Source organism: Lichenostomus cassidix, chromosome 5, assembly GCF_008360975.1.
Source record: "Lichenostomus cassidix isolate B80296 chromosome 5, HeHo_3.0, whole genome shotgun sequence".
Taxonomy (NCBI): domain Eukaryota; kingdom Metazoa; phylum Chordata; class Aves; order Passeriformes; family Meliphagidae; genus Lichenostomus; species Lichenostomus cassidix.
This window is the reverse complement of record NC_139486.1, coordinates 53,925,588-53,949,601: the sequence shown is the minus strand read 5'-3', so window position 1 is coordinate 53,949,601 and position 24,014 is coordinate 53,925,588. Positions and strand designations below refer to the sequence as shown.

General features: G+C 40.1%; 2 protein-coding genes across 8 annotated transcripts in view; both read left to right on the top strand.

The window, feature by feature from the left end:
- The window catches only part of IPO7 (importin 7), a 33,976-nt gene extending 28,131 nt beyond the window's left edge, over window positions 1-5,845 (top strand). Inside the window, exons 23-25 of the mRNA XM_085063145.1 lie at window positions 282-488; window positions 841-957; window positions 2,996-5,845. Of these exons, the coding sequence (XP_084919271.1) occupies window positions 282-488; window positions 841-957; window positions 2,996-3,093 (422 nt within the window). The 3' untranslated portion in view covers window positions 3,094-5,845. The remainder of the gene's footprint in view (window positions 1-281; window positions 489-840; window positions 958-2,995) is intronic.
- Window positions 5,846-7,444: 1,599 nt separating this feature from the next.
- The window catches only part of ZNF143 (zinc finger protein 143), a 38,135-nt gene continuing 21,565 nt past the window's right edge, over window positions 7,445-24,014 (top strand). The window contains exons 1-7 of one of the 7 annotated variants that reach the window (XM_085063141.1): window positions 7,489-7,565; window positions 15,483-15,551; window positions 19,594-19,712; window positions 20,509-20,601; window positions 21,060-21,143; window positions 21,368-21,448; window positions 22,410-22,606. In XM_085063141.1, coding sequence (XP_084919267.1) covers window positions 19,601-19,712; window positions 20,509-20,601; window positions 21,060-21,143; window positions 21,368-21,448; window positions 22,410-22,606 — 567 coding nt within the window. In that variant the 5' untranslated portion in view covers window positions 7,489-7,565; window positions 15,483-15,551; window positions 19,594-19,600. Of the gene's footprint in view, window positions 7,566-15,482; window positions 15,552-18,652; window positions 18,737-19,593; window positions 19,725-20,508; window positions 20,602-21,059; window positions 21,144-21,367; window positions 21,449-22,409; window positions 22,607-24,014 lie in introns of all 7 variants that reach the window. The other 6 variants (XM_085063139.1, XM_085063138.1, XM_085063140.1 and 3 more) reach the window with 6 other exon arrangements.

Here is a 24,014-nt window from a genome sequence, read left to right as displayed (position 1 = left end):
TGAACATTGCTTTGTTTAAAGGTTTTATGAAGTGCTGTTCGAAATTCTGTGTGTATACATATGTCTGACAAATTTTCCATTTGCACTTGGTGTAAGTGAGGGAAGAGTGTCTGGGGAGAAGCCCATGGCACTATGAGAGGAGCTAAATGAACTCCTCCCTTTCCAGCCTGCACTGTATTGTTACCACTTCCACTGCCTCTTTTACATAATTAGCCACATTTCTAAAGAGTCGTTCTTGCTGTTCTCAAGATAAACCTTTTTGTGTGTTATAATTAACTCAGAGGAGCTGGGGAGTGACGAAGATGACATTGATGAAGATGGTCAAGAATATCTAGAAATTCTAGCAAAACAGGCAGGTGAAGATGGAGATGATGAAGACTGGGAAGAAGATGATGCTGAAGAGACTGCTTTGGAAGGCTATTCCACAATTATTGATGATGAAGACAACCCTATTGATGAATATCAGATATTTAAAACAATTTTTCAGAGTAAGTAACTGTATTAGGTCTGTGGCCAACAAGTTACATTTTGTCTTCAGTGTACACTGTTGTAAGCTAGAGCCTGTTGAAAGCCTCTAAATTGGCTTTCTAGTATGTGCTTGAGCCATTTCTTTCATTGGAATAGGGAAACCATCATTAAACTTCCAGAGCAGGGGGAGATGCTTGAATGAATTTGCTGTGGTAGGGAAGAGGTCAGAAGCTGTATTAGTCTTTTTCAATGTCTTGAATTATGCAACCATAACAGAATACTAGTGTGATTAAAATGGCAGTGAGTAAGCTTTGAGTTACAGAACATTTTAATCAACACTTGCCTTTTGCTTATGTTTTCTTTCTCCTGCAGCAATTCAGAATCGTAACCCTGTGTGGTACCAAGCTTTGACACAGGGCCTTAATGAAGAGCAGAGGAAACAGCTGCAGGACATAGCAACTCTGGCGGATCAGCGGCGGGCAGCACATGGTATGTGCATCCTTTATACCACTGAGAGCTTCTGCTCTTTGAGTGCCCTGGTGTGCTCAAGGAGCATAATACAGGAAATGCCTAGAATTCAAGCCTGATAATGTCTCCATCAAGGCAGGGTTGTTTTGCACTCCAGAGGCGTTTGAAATATCTTGTCACAAAGCCTCCATGCACAAATTGGGTGGCAATACCCCAGGTGGGAGGAATGATAAAAACACTTGGGGGAAGTGGTCAAGGAAATAAAAGAATATCCTTATTGCTTGGATTTGAAAACAATTTATTTGATTAGCTGAAGGTAGGTGAACTCCAGGTATGTTAACAAACACATCAAGTGACTGATAAATTATTTCCTGAGATGTGACATAGTCCAGCTGGGATAGATAAGGATTCTGTGGGTAGGAGAATACTAAATTATGAAAGTAGTGTCCATTTGTAATGCCACATTATTAAACCCATTAAATATTTCAGGACATTGTTCTTCATTACAGATAATACAGATTTTAAATGTATTCAATTTATCTTTTCTCTTTTTTTTAAGTTTTCCCTTTTGAGAATAAACGAATATATCACACTCTAAAGACGAGACTGAATGTTGAGGGATCAGTCCAGTCTCATATCCTCTGTCTTTTTGAGCAATTGCTATAGATGTTTCAAAACAGAAATTCAGAAAATTTTCAGTAAAAAGATTGCTAGTAAGAATGCACATTAAATAAGTGCTGTTTGAGAGAGCAGCCTGCATTACCTCACAAAGCTTGTAAGTGTCCAGAATGATCCAGTTTTAATGGTTATAAAATACAGTTTCACTGTGACCCTCATCAAGCAATAGGCATAATACTGACGAACTTACATACTACTGCATTTGATGGAGACAAAAATGTTTGAGGTGTGTTTGTTTGTTTTGTGCTGTTTTTTCAGAGAAGTTTTGAAGTTTAACTAAGCAACCAGCTCCTTATGTGAAATCCTTGCCTAGTATCAGAGCACACTGATACTACATTTAGGCCACCTACCACACAGGGGGACATCCTGTTAGAAGGATTTGAAATACAGTTCTCCTTCATTATTGTAGCTTAGGAGAATTTCCATGTGCTGAGAGATATGTCTTCTGTGGAACTGTGAGGGATTCTCCCTCCAAGCTCCATTAGCCATGGGAACATCTTTCTGGCCTATTTCCAAAGAAACAGAGCCAAAATGTAGATTTGCTAGATAATATGAGCTGTCCTGTATTCCCAGAGAGATTGCAACTGTTTTGTTTTAGGAGAAAGCTCTAAGACCAATCTAAGACATTAATAAGTGTCGTTATCTTGGCCTGGGAATGATACAAACCACCTTCTGCACTATCTAGGTTGTAGTAAAGGTACAACCTAAATTACCAACCTGATTTCCAGTTGTTCACGTATTAGAGCTTGTAAAAACCTGTCTTACAGTAAAACCTGTCCTACAGTAGTGTTTGAAGGATGGTAAAACCAGACACCTAAACTATCACTGGTAGATCTTAAAATTTGGTTGAAAATGAGAAGTGATGAATGTGGTAGTTTTCTCTCGGAATTATGTTCTGTAGTCTAGTAACCTAAAGTCCAAATTATCTGCTTGGGTAGCAGCATGTATAAAAGGTCTTTTTCTGGTGCTTCAGTGGCTGTTTCTGTGTTATTGTTGAATTAAGATAGGAACACTGAAAATTTAGCTGATTGCTGTGTACTGCTTTTTTTGTATATGTGCTCTGTTACTGATTTGACTGCAGAGTCTCTTCATGTTAACCAGAAAGAATTGTGTGCCTGTTACCAAGTTTCTAAGTGCAGCATTCATTCAGGTCCTGTTTCTAAATTACTGTCATGCCTGAAAGCTAAAGTGTGGGCTTCTTAAAGTACAAAATCATTTAAGCATGGCTGTAACAATATTGAGAAGTTAAAATAAGTAAATAATCAGTCCATCTGTTCTTTGGGGCCTGACTTCAAAGTGGTCAGTCACAGGATCTTGGTCTGTCTTCCCCCCTGCACATGCACTAAAGTATCTTCCTTCTGTTTTTTTTGTTTTGTTTTAGAATCCAAAATGATTGAAAAGCATGGAGGATACAAATTCAATGCTCCAGTTGTGCCAACTTCATTTAATTTTGGAGGCCCTGCCCCAGGAATGAATTGAATTATCACTTTTCCTGCTACTGTGTGATTGTAGTGAAGAGCTTGTGTTCCTCCCAATAGTGGTTCCAGAACTGGTTCATGTTATCTACAACTCACTCTAAACTAATTTATAAATAGATTGGACAAAAGCCCCAGAAGTGGGACCTGATTATACAACCTAATACTGGAAAGCAAACCAGAGGTTTTTTTGAAGATAGGAAGAATCTGAATTTAAAGCTTCAAATGACACACTTTGGAGATTGGAAATCAAGAGGGGATGTCATGAAGGCAGCTTTTCTTTTTCTGCGGAAAAAAAATAGACATGGGCTGCAGGACTATTTAAAATGTCTCATTTACAGTACAAGCTAGAAGGCAGACTTAATTTTTACACCTGTGGCAGTATGAGTATTTGCCCAGTTTCTTTCCCTTTTATCCCTACTACTGGGTGTCTATTCTTTTAATGTAAATAAGATAAGGTAATCAGATAGCCTTACTTAATCTTCATCATTTCCATTTATCAAGATTGTTCATATGTAGAATATTGGACACTTAATGTAGCACTACATAACTGATAAATCTGTAAATGAATTAGCACTTTCATATTGAAACAAGCCTGCTAGCCTATGTACAAAAATAGCAAAATGTTTGCTGTTTATAAAAATAAAAAATAAGGGATGTGTCGGGGAAAATAATTTCAAGTTATTAATTTAAAACGAACTAGCAGTTTTGTACCTGGTGACTTTGTGGTGCAGTCACCTCTGGTTGTGACTTGAATTCGGATATGTAAAAAGGGGTTAGTGATATTTCATTGCTGCTAAAGAAAAAATAGCAACACCCTCCGTGTCCTTTGTTTTTTTTAAAGATCTCAGTGTACAAGCTATAAGATTGAACAAATGTGTACTGTAAGCACAAAGCAAAAAGTTATCCTCTCTAAAGCAGGTAAATGAGATGTGAAGTTCTTAAGGTCAATTGAAGTGTATGGGTGAAACATCTACATATGCAATCTATTAAAAACACAACAATGTCATTGGCTGAACTGAGCAATGGTCTATAATGCAATTTTTTTCCCCAGCTGTGCAAAATACTCTTTTTCCAGCTCATGGTAGTGCTGGTGCACTACTCCTGCATTTCATTCCCCCTCTTTTTGCACTGCAGCATTCGTGTGTGCTGTTGTCTGCCTGATCCAGACAGTGTATTTGAAGTTTTGCCAATCTTTCAGTTTTGAAGCCACAATTTTCTTCCTTCAAAGTTGCTATAGTAACTAGTATTTTAGCTAGAGAGGCAAAATACAGTTCCCTCTGGGACCACTATCAAAACCACTGTATGAAGAAGCCAGCAGGGAGAGGCTGTGAATGGGTTGGCTTAAATGCCCCCTTTTTCTTTTCTAAAAGCAAAATCCATTGGCGTTTGATCTTGCCTTGAGATCATTGGTGTCAGGTCTTTTAAATCAAATGTTTGGGTTGTTTTATTTTTTCCTTTAGGCTGTTTTTATATAAAAATGTCACCTGCTGTTACAATTGATATTAAACAAGCTACCTTAATTTAATGTAAGCCTCCAAAATTTAAATACAGGTTAAAAAATAAACTGAGTTTTTATTTGTAAAAATGAAATGCACATATATATATATTATGATACTCAAAATGCAGTCTTCAGAAAATTGGTTTGTGTGGTGTGTTTTTTTGCATCAGCAGAGTAGCAGGACTTGGTGGTGGTTTGGGGTTTCCTTGCTGAGCTGTCCAGCCCCTCCTCTCGGGGCTGCCTTGCTCCAGCTGATGTTTCCCTGCACCCAGGGTGCCAAGGTGGGACACTGAGCCAGAGCTGCAGTGCCACCCTGCCCTACCCCAGTACCAAAGGGACACCTGAAAAGCAAAGCACCTGATGTGGAAAAGCCTAAATAAGCAAGCCTTGGATGGGAATATCCGTCCTGATGGTGGTGTGAGACCCAGGGTAGTTGCTGTGCATCTTTAGGTGATTGGCCAAGTGCACAGAGCTACTTACTTGGGGTTTTGTGACTGTAACTCATGCGCATGTCCAGGTGTGCTCTGGCCCCCAGGGAATCTCTAGACAAGGTTTTATTTTTGTAGAGAAAGCTGACAGGCCATTCTTCCAGCATGCCTTCTCCTGTGCATTCCTTGGGAACACCTAGTTTGACATAAATCATTTCTGAACATCTGCTTGTTGGGTATCTGCTCACCTTTGTAGGCATCCAAAAAAATGTATGAGAACCTTTGAGGACAGATGAGCTGCTTGGGCCTCGTGACAAGATTTGACAGCAGCACTGAGAAGACTTCATTTATAATGCAGATGACAAAAAAATAGGGGGAAATCACCAATTTTAGTGCCATTGTCAGTTCTGGAACAATTATATTTTTCAAGTGACAAGTCACAGGAAGAATTTTATCTTGGTGTGAGGAATACAGTCTTACTTCAAGGGTGCTTTTATGTGTCACTAGACTGGTTAGCAAGGAGCATCTTTTTTAAGAATGGATCTAGAACTTTGCTTTCCTTTGCTCCAAGAAATGTATTTATATAAATTGCAAAACAATTTTGCATTGTTGTTGGTGGTGATAGCGCATTTTGTGATGCAATATATCAATTTCAATGATACACTTATGTCAAATTAAAAACTGATCTTCCTCCTAGAACTTGCACTTATCCATTCCATTTTCAAGGATAATGCAACTCTAAAGGAAGAGCTGGGAAATTTAAAGCCTCTGTTTTTTCTATTATGGAAGATCTCCTTGGATTAATAAACATCTAAAGCAAATCCTTATCTTCACTTATTTCAGTGTGGTGTTTTGAATGTAGCTGTATCCTTACAGTAGAGTCCTGCTTGAGTTGCACAGCTCTGAGGTTTGTATTTCCCTCTCCAAAAGATTTCTCCAAACATATATTAGGCTCAACTGCAGTTCTCTCTGTGTTAAATATAAAAAAATAGGCACTTAAAAAAAAATGCTGACATACTGGGTAAATTTAATTTTTTTCCCTAGGTCACTGCCTGAAAAGAATTATTAATAGGTGTCAGTGTAGTACAGCAAAACTCTGTTCAGTTCTCTTGTACCCTAAGACTACTACTGCCAGATTTATCAAGTCTGCCGTGGAATAATTACTGCCAATAAACATGCAGGTGATTTTAATTATGCCCAGTAATGGATATACCTAGTAAGGTCTATGGGTTGATTATTTTCTCTGAGGAACCTTCTACACACCCAGAATGAGCAATATGGAAAAGCATTTTCTGCTGCTGATTTTTAGTTACTTTTCAATCAAAATGTAACTTTATCTTAAATGGTGCGTCACTGGTTTGTGTGTTTCTGCTTTTATAGCAAACTGTTGATGCTGGAAACAAAGCACTTCAGAATGGGAGACTAAAGCATTTCAGAGATATGTTAATAACTATTAATAAAGGGGGAGTTGGCAACTCAGAAATAGGATTTTATCTTTTGTATTTCACTGCTGCTGTAACCCGAACCAAACTGATGGCTGCAGTTTGTACTCGACTTAAAAATCACAATTAGGAAACAGTAAATTAAGAAATAAAAACTGCTGTTACGCCTGTTTGGGAATAAGCTTTTTATGGCTTTTTGTACCAGGATTTTGGACTGCAAGACTTTCAAACTGCTGTTCGGGAGCAAAACGTCCATATATTCCATCTGTCGTGCTCAGTACGATGGAGTAAGTCCATCAGAGCTGGGTTTACTGTCCCACCCATGGTAATTCGCATCAACTGCGGAACAGGGTTTTCTCGAAAAATCACCGACGGAACTAACCCTCAGCACCCTTTGCTTGTCTTAGGCGGGGAGTGTTGGGTTATTTATTGCACGTTTCCATACCTAAACACCACGTAGGGACAGACTCCCAAGCACAGCTTTAAGCCCAGCGTCCTCATGGCCTAGGGCCGGGCTGGCATGGCAATGGCAGCCGGGGATAATGCGGCAGGAGGCCGGCAAGGGAAGGGAAGGGAAGGGCAGGGCAGAGCGCTCGCTGCCCCCGGCCCGACCGTGCGGCCCCGCGCAAGGCCCAGAGGGACCCGGATGGCCCCGGCGGAGCGGGACCGGCTCCCGAGGGGGCCTGGGAGCTGCTGCCCGCCCGCTGCCGGCCCCTGCCCGCCGCGCCGCCTCAGGCCGTGCCGGCCCCGCGAGGGCGGGCAGGAAATGGCGCCGCTCCCCGCTGGCGCGCGGGCACCTCGCCGCCCGCGGCACAAAATGGCGGCGGCCGCGCGCCCGGCACAGCCGCGACGCCATGAAGCCGCGGGGCGGGGCCGCGGGCGCGCGGCCAATGGGCGCCGCCGCGCGGCCCGGAGGCGGCCAATGGCTGGCGGCGGCTGCGGCGGCGCGCGCGGCGCGGCCAATAGGAGCGGCGGCCCGAGCGCGGCCAGGCCCCTCCCGCGGGGCGCGGGGCGGTGCCGCGCGGGCGGGCGGTGCCGAGCGGCCGTTTCCTGTCCTGGTGCATGGTGGTCGGACGGAGGAATTGTTGGAAAATTTCTCGGCGAGGTTCGTATATAAATGTGCTTTTACCCAGTGTGCCTTATGCTCCCTCCGCCATCTCCGGACGGGGCCGCCGCGCCGCGCGCCCGCCGCGCCCGCCGGCGGTGCAGGGGGAGGCGGGCAGGGCAGCGGGGCGCGGGCGGCACCGAGCCGAGCGGCACAGCCGCGGCGATAAAGCCCAGCCGCTCCGCTCCGCGGGGCCCGCCCGGCCCCTCCCCGCCCGCCGGGCCCGCGGGGGTCTCCGGGCCGCCCCCCCATCGCAGGCCCGCTCGGCGCTGCGTCACGGCCGGGGGGCTCGGGGGGCTCGGGCCGGGGCGCTGCGGGCCCCGCGCCCGCCGTGCCCAAACCGGGGGGGCTCAGCTGTTTTTACATGGTCCCCGCCGTTCGGGGCTTTTCCCCCCTAATTTTACTCTATAATTTTTTCTCACATCACGGTTATTTTTCCGAGCGCGTTGTTTCCATCCAGCCGGCTGCCGGGCGGCACTAGAGCGGGCGGGCGGTGTGCTGGGCCCGGGGCGGCCGGACCCGCGCGGCTCCGGCACCGAAACCCGCCGCTCTGCTCTGCTCTGCTCTGCTCGCGGCCGCGCCGCCATCCCGGGAGAAGCTCCTGCCGCCTCCCGCCTTCTGAAACCCACCTATTCTGCTGCTCCTCGCCAAAATGCTAAAGCGTTTTAACATTTTTTAATTTTTTCCTATTTTAATTTTTTTTATTACAATTGTCGTTCCCTTCATCTTTTTTTTTTTTTTTTCCTTTAGAACTTCTAATAGAACGGGATAACGCAAAGATTTTTTTTTTTATTTCGTTTTCTGATAAGGTCTTATTTGTGGTGCTTTTGCATCCAGAAAAAAAATTTACTTCCGTGCAAGTTTAAATTTTGTGTTAGAGCAATGCTGCGGTTGAGCAGCTTAAGTTGAATTTTTTTAAGGGTTTATTTTGAACTGTCAGAGAATTGCATCTGCCATCATATGCAGAGTGATACGAGTGTTTGTATGGAATGTTATTTTTGCTCCAGTGACATAGGAACCGCAACCTTACAGTCTTTCAAAGGAAACATTTCCTCTTGTTTTGTCGAGATTCTGCTTCTTCAAATCTTGTGTATCTGCTGTCTAACAGACTATATACCACAAATTGCTGTTGCAGCTTCTAGGTGATGGGACCTCAAAAACAAGACTGTCCTTAGCAGCTTTTTAACACGCTTAGCATATCGTTAGCTTTGTGCGTTTGCCATACAGCTTTAGAATGGCAGAGTACGATGTAGCCGTGTTTTCATGGGTTGTTTCTTTGTATTTCTGCATTAATGCATTGAGCTCTCAAGCTGTGTTTGTGTCAAAAACGATTTGTCTGAATCACTGCAGGAAAGGAACCTCAGGAATATGTGGTCAGATAATAATGGTTGTTTCGGTAATGGATTGCAGTTGGAATGAGATGTAAAAATAAACATTTTGGAAGAGTTTTGAGATGTGTGTTTCGAATTGATTTAATATTTTACCTAAACTGTGCTCATTGTAATGAATATTTTATTTCTAGTACTCTATCTGAGGAAGAGTAATTTTGCTTTATATTAAAGGCTCAAACAAGCAAACATTAAGTTTAAAAGGTTCTTTAGGTAGAAAGTCACACTGATTTCACTCTGTGTCCATTCTTCTGTAGCTTTTGATGCTTTTCTCAGAAGAGAGTCACAGTGATAGGTGATGAATAGTGCCTGGTAATGGGTGCCGAAATTTGCTGTAAATTAGGTTTTTTCTCTAGAATATTTCCACTTGTGTGCTGCTTCAGCTCAGTGGACATTTTGCCATCCTGTACTGCCCAGGAGAAGGGAATTGTCAGGAGTTTGAGCAGTGGTCAGGTCCAAGTGCTGGCAGCTGCTGCTGCTGTGACTGCTTCCCTGCAGCAGTGTGGGATGGGCACAGAGATTAGGACGAGGCTTCCTCGGCTTTGGGTTGATCACAATAGCTTTATTTAGACTGTGGGATGTTGGTCTTGCCTTGCTATTGCATGTGAATCTTCACCTTAAGAGTTTTGGGTTAACACGTGCTCAGCATAGGTGGAGTCTTTGAGAAGCACTGTTACGTCTTGAGGAGTCTTTAGCTGGTACCTGTGAAACGAATTGCTTTCCAAAGGGCTTGGCTGAATTCGGATGAGTTTGCACACACAGAGATAATCGGGGCAATTCTTCCATTGTCAGGCTTACAATGGGCAGAATGCAAATATTCATGAGGAAGGTGGGGCTCCTCTTGGTGCTCTTGTGCTTACTCTTTTCCTGTCTGCATTTTGACTTGTACCTGCTTCCTTGGTCATCCCCCTGATTTCTGCTTCCCGTGATGTCTTTTAAAACTCCTGCAGCCTGACTTGTATGTACATAGCACAGCATCCCAAGCCAGCCTTTCCTTGCCACTGGCTTTTTTTTCCCTGTGTTGCTCCTACATCTCTTGCACATCTGTACGGCTCACCAGCAATGCTTTCTGGTAAGCATTAAAAGGGAGCAGCTTGGGTTTTCATCTCTTCTGTGCAAGGAAATGGGTGCACCTGGTAAAAAGGGCGTGAATTGGGTAGTCTGTTCGTGTGGCTGGAGTCACAAAAGATCCCAAAGTTGGGAGGAAGGTTTCTGCTTAGCTTATGGATCCCTGAGATAGACTGTCTCCCAAACCGATGGATTTTCTTCTTTAGTGCAAGAGTTCAGCTCAGAAGTGTAAGTTCTGGTAACTAGGGGTGTGCGTGGGTCTTGTTCTGAGCATGGAGTGAGGGAGGTGTCTCTCCATGGGCACTGTTTCTAGGGAGGAGGGGAAGGAAGCCTTGTGACCCATCCTGGCACAGCTGAGTTTATGGGGTTTTGCCTGTACACAAGTGTGACTTGATCTGCCCTTAGTTGTATTTACTTAAGGGAATACATGATTGTGCTTCTCTCCCTGGGTGCACCAGGGACCATTGATCAGTTACTCAAAACCAAATTGGACTGAATTAGTAAATGCTTCCAGTGACTTAGGCTGCTAAAATTTTCTGGGTTACATGACTTTTTTAATTGAACAGTGGGATTGTACTTTGCTCCACCAAGATAACACTTGTTAAATAAATGAAGTTTTTGGTTTTGAAGGGAATTTACAGTTCCAGCAGGTTTTGCAATTTTCAAGGTTGACATCAGTTATCCTTAAAACTACATAATGTTTCCCTCAGTATGTATTTACTGTCTGTAGAATGTTTCCCTCTGTATACATTTGAGCTGAAAGTTATGTAACCTGCTTAATGCTCTTGGACTTAAATTCGGATGACAGACTTTTCTAGGATTGGAAGGTGGGTCCGTCTTTCCTAGTTAGTTGGTTTGCTCATATTTTAAGTATATTCAAACATAGCTGACATGGTACAACTCAGAGTTCTGTAGGATGTATTTAGATGTACTGTGTTTCAGTTTATGTTTGTAATCTGGCTTTGGCAATCCAGCAGGCTGCCCCTTCAGTTCCTGAAATACAAGCCTGTGCTAAAGCACTGCCATTATCTGTCATGGCTAATGCTGATACATCTGTAGTGTAGTTATCAGATTGCTAATTAACTCATAACCACACAAAACAACCCACTCAGAATTCCTCTTTTTGTTGGCAGTCTCAGGGGATTTGCAGGATTTGAAAAGGCACGGCCAGGATTCATTTATATTGGTGATGTAAATAAGACTTCTGTGATTGCTTGACAGTTAAAAAGTTAGAAGTCTGTTAGGCACAGAAGTGGAACTACAATAGAAATAGTAGGTCTCAGGTTTTTTCAGATTTTTAGCCCTTAAACATTTGTCTAATCACCAGATGTTCCCAGTTTTATTTAAAACACCAATGTAACTGGAGGTTTTATGATTTAAGGAATAAGTAGCCACATGAAGTACTTCAGAATTAACTGTGTCTATATATCTTTTTTAGTGTAAATAGGCATCACTACTCATTTTTAGGAATAACTTAGATACAGGTGTAACATGCATCACCTGGATGCCTTCTTGATGCATAGTTTAGCTATATATACACTTGATGGTAAAAACAAACCAAACAAAAGCCACTAGTTTTAAAAACATACAGATTCAACTGTTAGGTGTTTTAAATCTGTTTCTCCCTTCATAGTTCTTGGGTGAAAATCTATTTGGAATTAAATGCTTTATGTCACTAACATGTCCTGTAAAATTCCTTTAAGTTTGAGGTTTTTTTCATCTTTGCTAATCATGTTCTAAATTTTTTCAGAAAATCAACTGATATGCCATAGGTTCAGCTTTTTTTTCTGAATGTGCACATGATGATTATTTATCCTAACTTTTTTTTTGCTATTCAAAGACAAGTAATTTATTATCAGTCAGTCTGCAATAAAGAAATGGCTTTGAGAGTTTATAGAAAGGTAGGTAAGCATTGATAATACAAGTTTGGCTGGGAGAGAAGCAATGTATCTTGACTTTAATCATGGAATGCCACCTGAGCTGAGAGAAGCTTGATGGGCTATTTTGGTAGGAGAGTTCCCCTGTTGCATTTGCAAAAGGTCTGCAGGCCATTCCATGCACACAGACAAGCATTCCTAATGACACCGGGGTGTCTCAGTCATACTTGAATTTGGTGTTAGGGACAGATTATATGGCTGGCCCTTCCTCAAGCCAAGCCTCTGCTGCTGTGTGCTGCTACTACTGCTAGTAATAACTGTGTCATTAGTGCATTGCTCATTGACCAGCTGCATTAATATGCTTTTCTGTACTTTATTAATACAAAATTTTTGGAATCCTGGTGTCTGTACCTCTGCAAATGGTGCTGCATGGACCTCAATTGCTTGTCAGCTTCCATGGAGGATTTTTTGAATTGGTTCTATTGGAAGACTCCCAAATCTGTTTCCAAGCTCTGGCTCAGGAAGCTGTGCTGCTGGAATAGCGCACCCAGGGCAGATGGGGTCATGGAACTGGGTGTTTGCTGTGAGGTGCCTGTCCCAGAGCTGCAGCAGGAGTTTAATTAGCTTCTGTCAGCACTGCTGACAGCTCACGTGCTGATGGAACTACTCTAGCCTCCTTTCATTAACCAGGAATTTCTTCTCTGATGTATTCAAGAAACGTGTGAAGTTAGCAGTTGTATTTGGGATCAGCCTAAGTCTTCTCTACATGTGTAGAACTTGGTGGTGGTGGGTGGCTTTCTGATCTGCTTGTGCTGAAATGCCATACATTTGAAAATAACAGCAACCTTAGCATTCCCACAGTGTGAAAACACACACATACACATCATCTCATAATGTTAGTTAGAGTAAGGATTTGTAGTTATTCTTTATTTGCACTGGTTGATCCAATTTTTTTTATATATCTGTAAAATGCAAGCAATGATATCTGACAATACTTCTAACATTCACTATTTGTAGATGGGATTTGCAATAGAAACTGCATGGTAATGACTTTTTGGGGGAAAAGACTGCTGGAACATGAAGTAATTTTGTCAAGCTAAATGTGGTTCCCACTACTCACACTGGAGTCAGGCAGATGTGTGATTAAGGCAATGATAAATTTGGTCTAGCATTTATTTTTCGTTTCTACAGAAATACCAAACTCTGTTGCAGTAACTTAGTCTTGAACTGCATTATTACTAGGATGTATCTCTTGTGGAATAGAAATGTTTAAATGCTGTGAAAAGAATATAAAGCCTGGAGTTTGACTGCAGATCTCAGCTTCAGTGTGCTTATGCAGTTGATAGAGCTCTCAGTCTTGGTCAGGTTTTTCTCCAGGACCAGACTTTAGGAAATTAGAAAGTGATTGTGTGATTTGCTATTAAATTATCTGAATCCACCTGTTGTTACCAGATACTGTAAGAGAGGTTTTTGTGTACTGTATTTCGACCTTGTTTCCATTTTATACTGTGGATAATTAATGTGGTGGAAAATACTGTTTAATTATGCTTTGCCTTTACAAGAGTCTCGAGAAAATACAGTAAAAGAAATTGAGATTATGTGAGAAAGCAGATAGCAATTTAGAAGTGCCCAACATTAAGTAGTTGGTACACTTACTCACTGGAAGTCAGTCTGACTGACAACAGCATAAACCCCAAATTTTCAGTGCAGTGGTACAGTCCAGGAAAAGGTAAGGGCTGTTGATGAAGAAGGAAATCCACATCCACTGAAGTGTATGATTAAAGCACCCAGACAATCTAGATTTAATTTCTGACCCTGCTGCAGATTTCTGCTGTAATACTGGGGAAGATTATCATGTAGCTATGTAGGAGAGCAGAAGTAAGATTGTAAAGAGAGTCTTAGTTCTCCTGTGTCTGTTTCTGAGCTTACAGATGACAAATAACTTTATGTAATTAGTGGGGGAAGAATGCTAAAAGTTCTCTTGGGTTGTCTGAAAAAACTTTGTGTGGAATAGCCAGTTTTCCAGTCTGTCAGACTGATTTTTTTTTTTTTTTTTTTCACTGAGAAGCCTGTAATGCATGTGAATTATCAATGGAAGTGTATTTAATCAGATTGTTAATTGTAGGTACTAATTTTGATTTTTCACACATTTGTTATTCAGACTAGTTTTGTGAAATTACTGATATTTGGAATTATATCAGTTGTTAAGGACCTTAAGGTAGCCAGGATTTAATTCAGAGAAAACTTAATTATATTACTGTGTGGACATACTTGAACTGATTTTGGGTCCCAGCTTTGTCATACATGGGAATACAGTTTTCTAAAATTCCTTAATGAAAGTTTCACTATTGTGAAGTTATGTGTTATTTGCCATCCTACCCTTCTTGATTGGTTTTTATTTGCCATTTTTATAAGTTTTATAAAATTACAATGGTATTGTACATTATTTAGCAGTGTATTAAAAATAAAAGTGATGTTTATTTTCAAATGAAATAAATGCATATTATTTCAAACTTCTCAGTGCTGTCTGCATGAGGGGAGTGAACAGTCACAAGGTTGCTGAATGTCTGGAGTAGCTGTTTTCCTGTCATTCTTTCCCAGTTTTTTCTGCACATTCTAAGTTTGTATTTTATAACAGTAAATTCTCTTCCATGACTCCTATTACAAACTTTATTCCATTTCCCATTAATCATCCTCTAAACGTCATCTTTGTGTCTCTAAGGAGTTTCTGCTACTGTTGCTGCAGGTTTTTTTTCCTTTGTCCAGCAATACAGTGGTGAAGTCATTCTTTAAATGACAAATTGCTGCTATTTCCAGCTACACTGGGCTCTCCTCATGCTGTCCTCTGAACTGCTGGGGTTCCCAAGTGCCCCAAACCCCCTTTCAGCTCTGGGGCAGTCATGCGCTCTGCCAGCTCTTCCCTTGCTTTTCAGCTGCCTGAATCCCACCTGCTGTTTCTTAGTTGCTTGATTCCCACTTATTAGAGGAGATTTCTGTTTCCAGTTGCTAGATTGAGTTTACATAAAAACCTTTCTTCTAACATTGCATCTTTTCTCCAAAACAAGTGATAGCACCCAGAGATTCTATTTGTTTGAGTGTTAGTGGAGGGAAAAATACAGGAGGTGCTCTCTAGATAAGTCAATAAAAATTCTTTTATTTTTAACCACCCTTTCCTGCCCTGAATGCCTTTGGTTTTCAAGTGCTGAGAATTTAATGTGGGCCTGAGTTTAGTTTTTCTTTTCAGATAATTGTGGGGATGTTGGTTTGTTTTGTTTTTTTAAAATAAAAGCTTACACCTCTGTGCCCTGCTGGATGCCTGTTTAAGGTATCAGTTTTGGAGTGGGTGTGATTGCCTGTTGTCAGACAGTCTTTTCAGAGATTTTTTCAGTCCAATTTTTTTGTCTCTGGCGGATTTTTTGTGAGAAGTGTTTTAACCATCCTAAAGAATGGTAATATTTTTTTTCTGTGCATGGATACCATAGACATGTTTTGATGACTAATCATTTCAGGAATGCAAGATACGTTACTGTCCTTGTGAAAGTGTTCCCAAATATCGTCATTGACATGCCTTTGAAAATTGACAGTTGCAACTTGCGTATGATCTGTGAAGATTTGCAAGAGTTCACAAAGTCAAGTCTCAAGTTTTCACTTCAGTGAGTACTTCGTGGCTGAGCCTGTACTTGTCTTTTCTGTAAGACAGCTCTTGAGATTAAGCAGAATCCACGTGTGACAATTTTGCCAAGCTGCTATGCAGGCCCCACCCCAGGGTTCCTGTCTTTTCCTAAAAATGGATGCTTTCAGCTGCTTTTAACTAATGAGCTGCAATATTTGAAGTGGGTAAAGGAAATCTTTCTCTCATAGATTTTTACTGAGAGAACTCCTGGCAGAGAGGAGATTTGAAAAAGAAAGCTTAGTGATGCAAATGCAGAAGAATAAAAGCAATGAGGTGGATTAGAGAACAAAGCTGGTGAGATTCAGATTTGAAAAAGGATGAAGACAAATTTGATGGAAACTGAGGAGAAAGCAGAAGAGAGTGACTAAAGTGTAGGCAAGGGAAGAGATTTGAGTTTGCTGAAAACAAACTGATTTTGAAAAAGCAAAGCAGATTAAAAAATGGTTAGGAGAGTAGATTTGCAGGGTGGATGATATACCACCAGCATGGTGATGCTGTTGTAAATGGATGCATTATTGAAGTGATTGTCAGAGAGCAATTGAAGTTGGAAGGACTTACAGAAGTGATCTGGTTCAGCCTTGATCAAGGCAGGTCTCATTAGACCAGGTTGCCCAGGGCTGTGTGATGTTGTTTTGAATGCCTACAAGGATGAAGAGTCCATACCCTGTCTTGGCAATTTGTTCTTGTATTTGACCACTCTTACAAAGTAATGCAGTAGCGTCAATATCTCTGATAGACTGGATTGGATCTTTTTCTCTACAGCACAGGCCAACTCTACATCTTTCCTCTTCCTCAGAGCTCATAGCCCTGTCTGGTTGGTCTGTGTTCTCCACTGGAGGGAAAGAGGAGAGGCAAGGAGGGAGTAGCACATCCACTTTTGGCTTAGGGTTCTCAGAGCAAAGCTGCTCTGTCCCTGAAGAGTGAGTGAAAGCTGGGGGCTGGAGTTTGGGAGGATCCCAGTGCTCCAGCCTCTTATGGGGGATGTACTTCCAAGGTGGGTCTGAATATGAACTGTTGATACAGGGAGGTAGGAAGGGGATGGACAGTGGTGTGAGTGGGACACAGAACAGACCAGCACCAAGAGAAAGAGTTGGGACTGGTTGCAGAAGGAGTTGGTGTGGACATGAAAGTATTTCAGATTATTCTGACAAGAAGGATGGGATTATATTTGAGAAGAGGCATGTCCTGGAAATTTGGTATCATGATAGGACTGAAGAAGAGCACTGGTACTTCAAGGAGAAGGGATGGAGCTGGGGCTAAGGAACTTAGTGGAAGGATGGAGGACTGAGAAAATGATATATTGGAAATGACCATTGGAAGGAGCTGGAACTGGGAGAAGCACAGACTGCATTGCTGCTGGGTTCTTGTGTGAAATTGTATTATTGTCCAGATCATCTGGAATAGAGCAAAGTCGTAGACATTGTTCTGTGTGCAGCATTTCCCTTTGTTTTTTTTTTACTGTGATCGTTGATAGCCACGCTCCAGTAACAAACACTGTGAAACAATTTAAACAAATACTATTGCTCCTTCAGCCCTTGAATTTATGTGGCATTAGATTTCTGTTTCTTCCAAAGTTGCTACTCACTCCCTTGGCAATTAGTTCTGCTCAGACTCTCAGATCTCTGCAGCTGTCTGCATTGACTGGCTGCCTCACTGCTGCCCAAAGGGGAGAGGAGCCATCAGTTCTGGAGGAAGGCATACGTTCATAAAGGTGCTGGGGATTCTTAAGATACTTTGTTTAGGACAGGGAATACTTGTCGAGTAGACCCGAGCTGAAAGGCCTTCGAGGTGCAGAGTCTGCTGGAATTGTTTCACTATATAGGTCTTCTCAAAACCAGTGGTCAAGAACCCTTTCTTCTCTGCTGTGTGAAATGGTCTAGCTGTTTTGCAGCCTGCTTCCGTGAGGTGTCCTGAAAGCTGAGTGCATGGAAAATACTGTCAATACAGATGTCTCTTAGCAGTTCAGAGGACAGCCAGCTTCTGTGTACCACTAGCATAAATACCAGAATTAGTTAATTCAACTTGTTACAACTGGCTGTTCCAGAAAAGCAACCCTTGCAAACTGGTCTGGATAAAACTCCTTTTGCTGCTAGTTAATTGGTTTTTAACTGCAACAGTTTTCCGATCTTATTTGCTTCATGGTAAAGTACATGAATATTGGGCTGCTTTGTTTCAGCGCCTGGTTAGGCTGACTCTGTAGCTACAGCATGTTGATTTTTGGTTTGTGAGTAAAGTGCTTCCTAAGTAAAAGTTTTGTCTGTTTTGAGATGGGGTGGGGGGTGATAAATGAGTTGTAAGAAAAGAAGTTACTTGTCCAAAGTCACAATCGTGGACTTGGCAGAGGAAGAGGTTGAACTCAGGATCTCATGTATCCTTATACAAGTCGTTGCCCCTTAGATTATACTATCCAAAACAAACTTCTCTATTCTATTTTCTTCAGAAACATCTATGCAAATGCAATTTAGTCTGGATGGATTCTCTTTTTCTTGTGTATTGCATCTCCTTTAGAGGTCTAATTTGCTGTAAAAGTTTCTTTTCCTGGAAAAGATGTTGGAAGAATTACCCCTTTTCTCTTGGATATTAAAAAAAACTCCTCACATCCATTTTGAATTATATTTTGTTTTCCATCTTAATTGTATCTTCTTTTTGATGCCAGAGTTGTTCAAGGTTCAAATTCCTTATTGCAAGCCAGTATTTTAATCTCCCTAATGTTCCAGATAGAAATTGCAGAGTATTTTAATCTTGGAAGGCATATTTCTTACAGAATTATGAACTGATCATTGCTTTTTTTCTTGTATGATTTTCAAAGTAACATATGAAAAAAGCAGGAGGCTTAAAACCTTCCCAAAGGTACCTTTTCTTTCCACTTCCTGTATTAAAATATCTGTTGCATTATCTGGAAATAAGAAACTTAGCCTGCAGCTCTAGGAAATAGTCTGGCTCACCATATACACTTGCATGTATTTGGAAAATACTGCTTGGGTGTAATTTTCAACTACTAAATTAGTGTGGCAAACTTTTTAAATACTGCAGCACACTAGAGTACCTACATGATCTAATTTTGTGCTCCTTATTCTTTAGTTTTGACAGAAGCACAGTTTTCTCAGTGGTCTTTGTGACTGTTGATGAATTGCTTATTTGAGAGCAGATTTCTGGATTGTAGAGGTAAAAATAGTTAAATGTATTTATAAAGGTACTCATAAGTAAATTAAACCCCCTAGATTATTCTTCTCAGCCTTGAATTATAGAACAGCAGGTCACAGAACCACACTAGGATTAAAAGTTGTGATGTGATCTCCCATATGTGATGTGATCTCCTGCATTAAAGCAAGCCTGGGTAAAAAGACAAGTATCCAAAGGGAGGGCTCTGTCTGGTTCTGTGAGATACAACAGGCACTCCCTAATCGCAATCCTCTTGTCTAATTGACAAATTTTACCATGGGACACTTCATTATTTTAAAGGACAGATTGTTTTGGTTGGTTGGTTTTATGTTTAAAGAGAAACCTTTCTGGAAAATCTAGGGAAGTAGTTGAATTGTTCAGTTAGACTTTCCCAGTGTGTCATTGTTTTTAAACCTCTTGCTGGCGCTGGAGAAATCTTTAATTTATACAGATAAAGCCCTGCTGTTGTCACGGGTGACTGTGGGTGAATTGTCAGCTTTATTTCAATTCTGGGGACAAGCAGGTATCATTATTTATACTGTCATTACCACCATTATTCTGTATACCTTGGTTAAATAATTTCTACTTCAATGAAATTTCAGTGTGGTAGATGCACTTTGTTTTAGTAACTGCTACCTGAAGTCCTTCATATCTGAACTAATTGAGGTAGTAATACTTATCAATTTCAGATAACTTTTATTTCTTTGAAGTATTTTCCAGATAAGTCAATCCTTCTTTGCATGTATTTTATGCCAAACTTAAGATATTGGTAGCAGCAATATAAAAATGGCATTAAACTGGGATTAACTAGTTCTGATTCTGTATTTCAATTTCCTGTTTTTTGAATACTTTCTTTCTAGGTAGACAATGTTATTAGCTCAGATAAATCGAGACTCTCAGGGAATGACGGAATTTTCTGGAGGAGGAATGGAAGCCCAGCACGTGACTCTGTGTCTAACAGAAGCTGTAGCTGTGCAAGGTGAACCTTCAGGTTGAAATATCTCTACATTATTCTGTATTTTCTCTTTGAAACTCAGATAAAACACTAAAAATCATGTAGTGTATTTTGAATTAAAAGTCCAACAGAAAACAGTTAACTGAGATTGATTAAATTCACTAATTTAATTGTGAATGGAAATTATCTTTTAAGATAATAGAAATGTAAATGTGCCAAAGATGTATGAAATATAAAATCTAACTTTATTCTCAGTATAGTCTTATATATATATGCTTTATGCTTTGTAAATACAGCTTGTATCTAAGTATGTATTAAACAAGTTGAGTTTTAAAATAGATTAATTACTTGAAATTGACTTAAGCTTGATGTTTCTTGACAGCTTTGTTATGATTTTACATGATTAGAAACTTTCTTAAATCTGTATTTTAATCAAAATAGTTTTGTGTGTATTTAAACAGGTAGTGTTGTGCAAAACAAAATTGTCAATACAAGTATGTGTCGTTATTTCACTGTTGGCTCTGATGGCTGAATTCATAGTTCTCCTAAAACCTCAGCTTTGTAGTTATTTATTCAGTGACATTTTTTTAGTTAAGGAAAATAATATTCTAGCTGTCACGTTTACAGAGCAAAACCTTGAATATATGACCCTAGTATGTGTTCAAGGTTCAAAAACCAGAAATCAAGTAAGAGCTACTTGCTATTATTATTTGTCAAATCAGTATGCTTTGAGGGGATGTAATTACTTACAAAGGTCTTTGAGTGGGATTTCTAGGGTTTCATGGCCATTATAGTGAAGGTGAACTTTTTTCCCTGCTAGATGGTGACAACTTGGAAAACATGGAAGGTGTAAGTTTGCAAGCAGTTACCCTGGCTGATGGCTCCACTGCTTACATACAGCACAACTCTAAAGGTAGGCAAAGGACTGCAAACTGATGGGTATTGAAGTGGTGCTCCTCTTTGTAACCCTCGTTTTGGATTGCAAAGTCAGGCAAAATATGTACAATGTTTCTGAAGTTCCAATTCCAGTTGGAAATTACAGCTATTACAGTAATGCTATAAAATATTTTATTTTTGCTGCTAGTAAGATGCAAAAATGGCATTCAGAACATCAGTCAAATGAAAGTGAAGTGATCTTTATGGTTCCAACCAAGATACCAACATTCTGCCTAACAGATAGGACAGCAGACCTTTTCTGTTTTTTAATCCCAGAATTCAAAAGCTCTGTACAGTCACACTGTGCCTACTATTTACCAAGCATTATTTCTTGTTGATATTTTATTATATGTTAATCTAGAAAGTATCAACTGTGTGTTAAAACTGTGATGTGTTACACAATTAGAATTCTTAAAAATATTCTGTATATTTCAGATGGTAAATTAATGGATGGCCAAGTGATTCAATTAGAAGATGGTTCAGCTGCTTATGTTCAACATGTACCTATGCCTAAAAGCAGTGAGTGCAATAATACAAGTAATGTTATAAAATAATGTATTACTGATAAATATTGATATTAAATAATTAACAGTTATGATAAGAGCTTGGTTTCTTATTTTAATGGAAACAGTCATGAAGAGATCTTAGGTATTTTGTAATCCTAGGTATTTAGTGTTTAGTCTTTCCATCTAATGGATTCTTTGAACTCTTGCTGAAGTGCTGTAATTCTTCCTTCTGAGCAGGGGACAGCCTGCGTCTGGAAGATGGACAAGCAGTTCAGCTGGAGGATGGAACTACAGCATTTATACATCACACCTCAAAAGGTAACTGTTTTTTCAAGTGGGATTTATGACATCAGTGTTGAACAGCACTTCAGCAGTATAAAATAGGATATTCTCTAAAAACTATCATCTTACTTCGTGGGATTGCCCGTGTGGATTATTGTTGCTTTAACTTTGTGAAATCTGAAAATTGTTGAAATGAGTCTGGTTCAGTTCCTTACTTGGGCCTCATATAACAGTTACAAATGTAATCAATCAAAAAAGTGTATTTCACTTTTTTTTTAGCCCAGAATCACATTAAAGTGAGTGTATACCATTAGATAGTAGGGCAGAAAATGTGACAGCTGACAGTCAAGAATGCAAATGTATTTATTCCAGGTGATAACTTATGTTTCTGTAGGAGATGATTGCACTAGTCTTGGAAATAGTACCACTTCTCTAGAAAAAGTGATCAGCTATATTTTATGTCTGTTTAAACCAGTGTGACAATTACATTTTACAACCGACAATAGTAAGAGGAAAGAATGTAATATAGAATTTTTTTGTTAAAAGTTGTTTTATATTTTGTGTTTCTTTTGCATATTTGCATGATTCTCTTCTTAAAAAGCATGAGATCTATGAATTCTAAAATCTGAAGTAATGATATCAGTAGATCTCTTACATTATTTTTATTTTGAGTGGATTCGAAATGCAAAGCGTATTTGCATTCCTGATTTTCTTTGCAAATAAAGCTAGATCAGTATAATTTTTTTTGTACTTTTGCAAGTGTAGAAAGTGTAGAAGTGTAGAAAACTATGAGAGGTGTTGTCTTGAAAACAAATTCCTGTGTCATTCATAGTATTATCTTAGGTGTTCATATTTCTCATCTACTAGTGGTTATATTTCTCATATATTTCATATGTGTATGTGACTTCAGGAGACACTTCCTGAAGAGCAGTAGTTTCTCATGTAACACATTGCTGCTCCTTTCAGAATCCTAACAGTTTGCAATATCATTCCTCAGACAGTTATGACCAGAGTGCATTGCAAGCAGTGCAGCTGGAGGATGGAACCACTGCCTACATCCACCACACGGTGCAGATGCCACAGTCAGACACCATTTTAGCCATCCAGGCTGATGGCACCGTGGCAGGACTGCACACAGGAGATGCTGCCATCGACCCAGACACCATCAGTGCTTTGGAGCAATATGCAGCCAAGGTATTCTGGAAGGCATTTTCTCTATCCATCATGTTTTAATGTAGCAGCACAGTATATCTGCCAGCACGAGCCAATTGTCGTGTAAGAAATAAATTTTAGAGAGTCTCAGACTCCTACAAGAGAGAACACCAAATTGTCATGACAGTGCTTCACTGTCGTGAGTAGCTCTGGTGTGTAGTGTTGCATAAAAAGGAGAAAAGATTGAACACTGAACTGGAGTCAGATTTAGGAAGCAATTTAGACAACTAAGTAATAATCTTCTCTCTAATATAGCATTTTAAAGGAGTCTCTTGAAAGGACACTGTTTAGAAAGAAGGACAATGTTAAATTACTCTTTTTCAGGCACTATTGCTAAACTGCTTTCTTAAATGGGAAGAGTATGACAAGGACTACATATGGTATGAAGTGTAAAAGGATGATTAGGCAATTACTGAGTTGAGAGAAAACTTCTCCGATCCATACTTTCAACAGTAAAAATGTAGTATGATGCACAAAATTAATGTTCTTTGCTTTACTGTACTTCTGTAAAGCATGATGTAAGTCTAGTAATGGGTGATGCAACTTCCATGACATTATGGTTTAGCAGTGTCCCAGTTGCTGGGTAATTGCCATCTGTGCTTGTATTGCTCTGGAAAAAGAGCAGAATAAATTTTCAAGTCTGTCTTCTTAGTGTCACCGGGAATTGTTAGATTTTGGGAGAAGGCTGGTTAGGATAATTAAATAGCTTATTCACTATTCTTTTCATTCTGCTTCTGTCTGTTAGAATTGAGAGATGCTAAGGCAGCCAGTCAAATTGTGTTTTGGTTAGCTATGCCTTAGCATTTAATGAAATAAAAAGTTATTCAACATTAGCTGAGCTGTAATCACCAGCTTTTACACATTCCATAGCTGCTATTTCATTTAGATTAAATCAGTCATAACTTTGCCCTTCTTAACCAGCAGCTATATTAATCATAATTTCTGAGAAGTTTCTGTTTTGAGAATGTGAAGAAGAAACAGAAGAAATGCAAATAAGTTTTCTTTTTCCTCTTATTTAACTCAATATGTGTGTTTTAATGTGAATTTGTTTCCTGTAGTGCACTTGTGTGTTTGTTTAGGAAAAATTCTATTTTCTTTAAGCTTTCATGTCAGGACCTTATTCTGAAAGGTACTGCTGGAACCTTTAGGGACAGTCAGTAGACGTGAGTTTCCAAGCACTACACCTGATTTATGTACAAAACCAAATAAGAGCTCAATGGTCAGAACCCTGTCTTTCTCTTGAAAAGGAGAAAAGTGGTTTTGTGATTCCATGTCTGTGTACACTTCAGAGTGAGGCAAGGTACCCTTTTCATAGCAGCTGGTGTTACAGACACTTTGAAAAAGATACAGAAAGAAATTAAATACACAAAGTATGTATATGATGGGATTT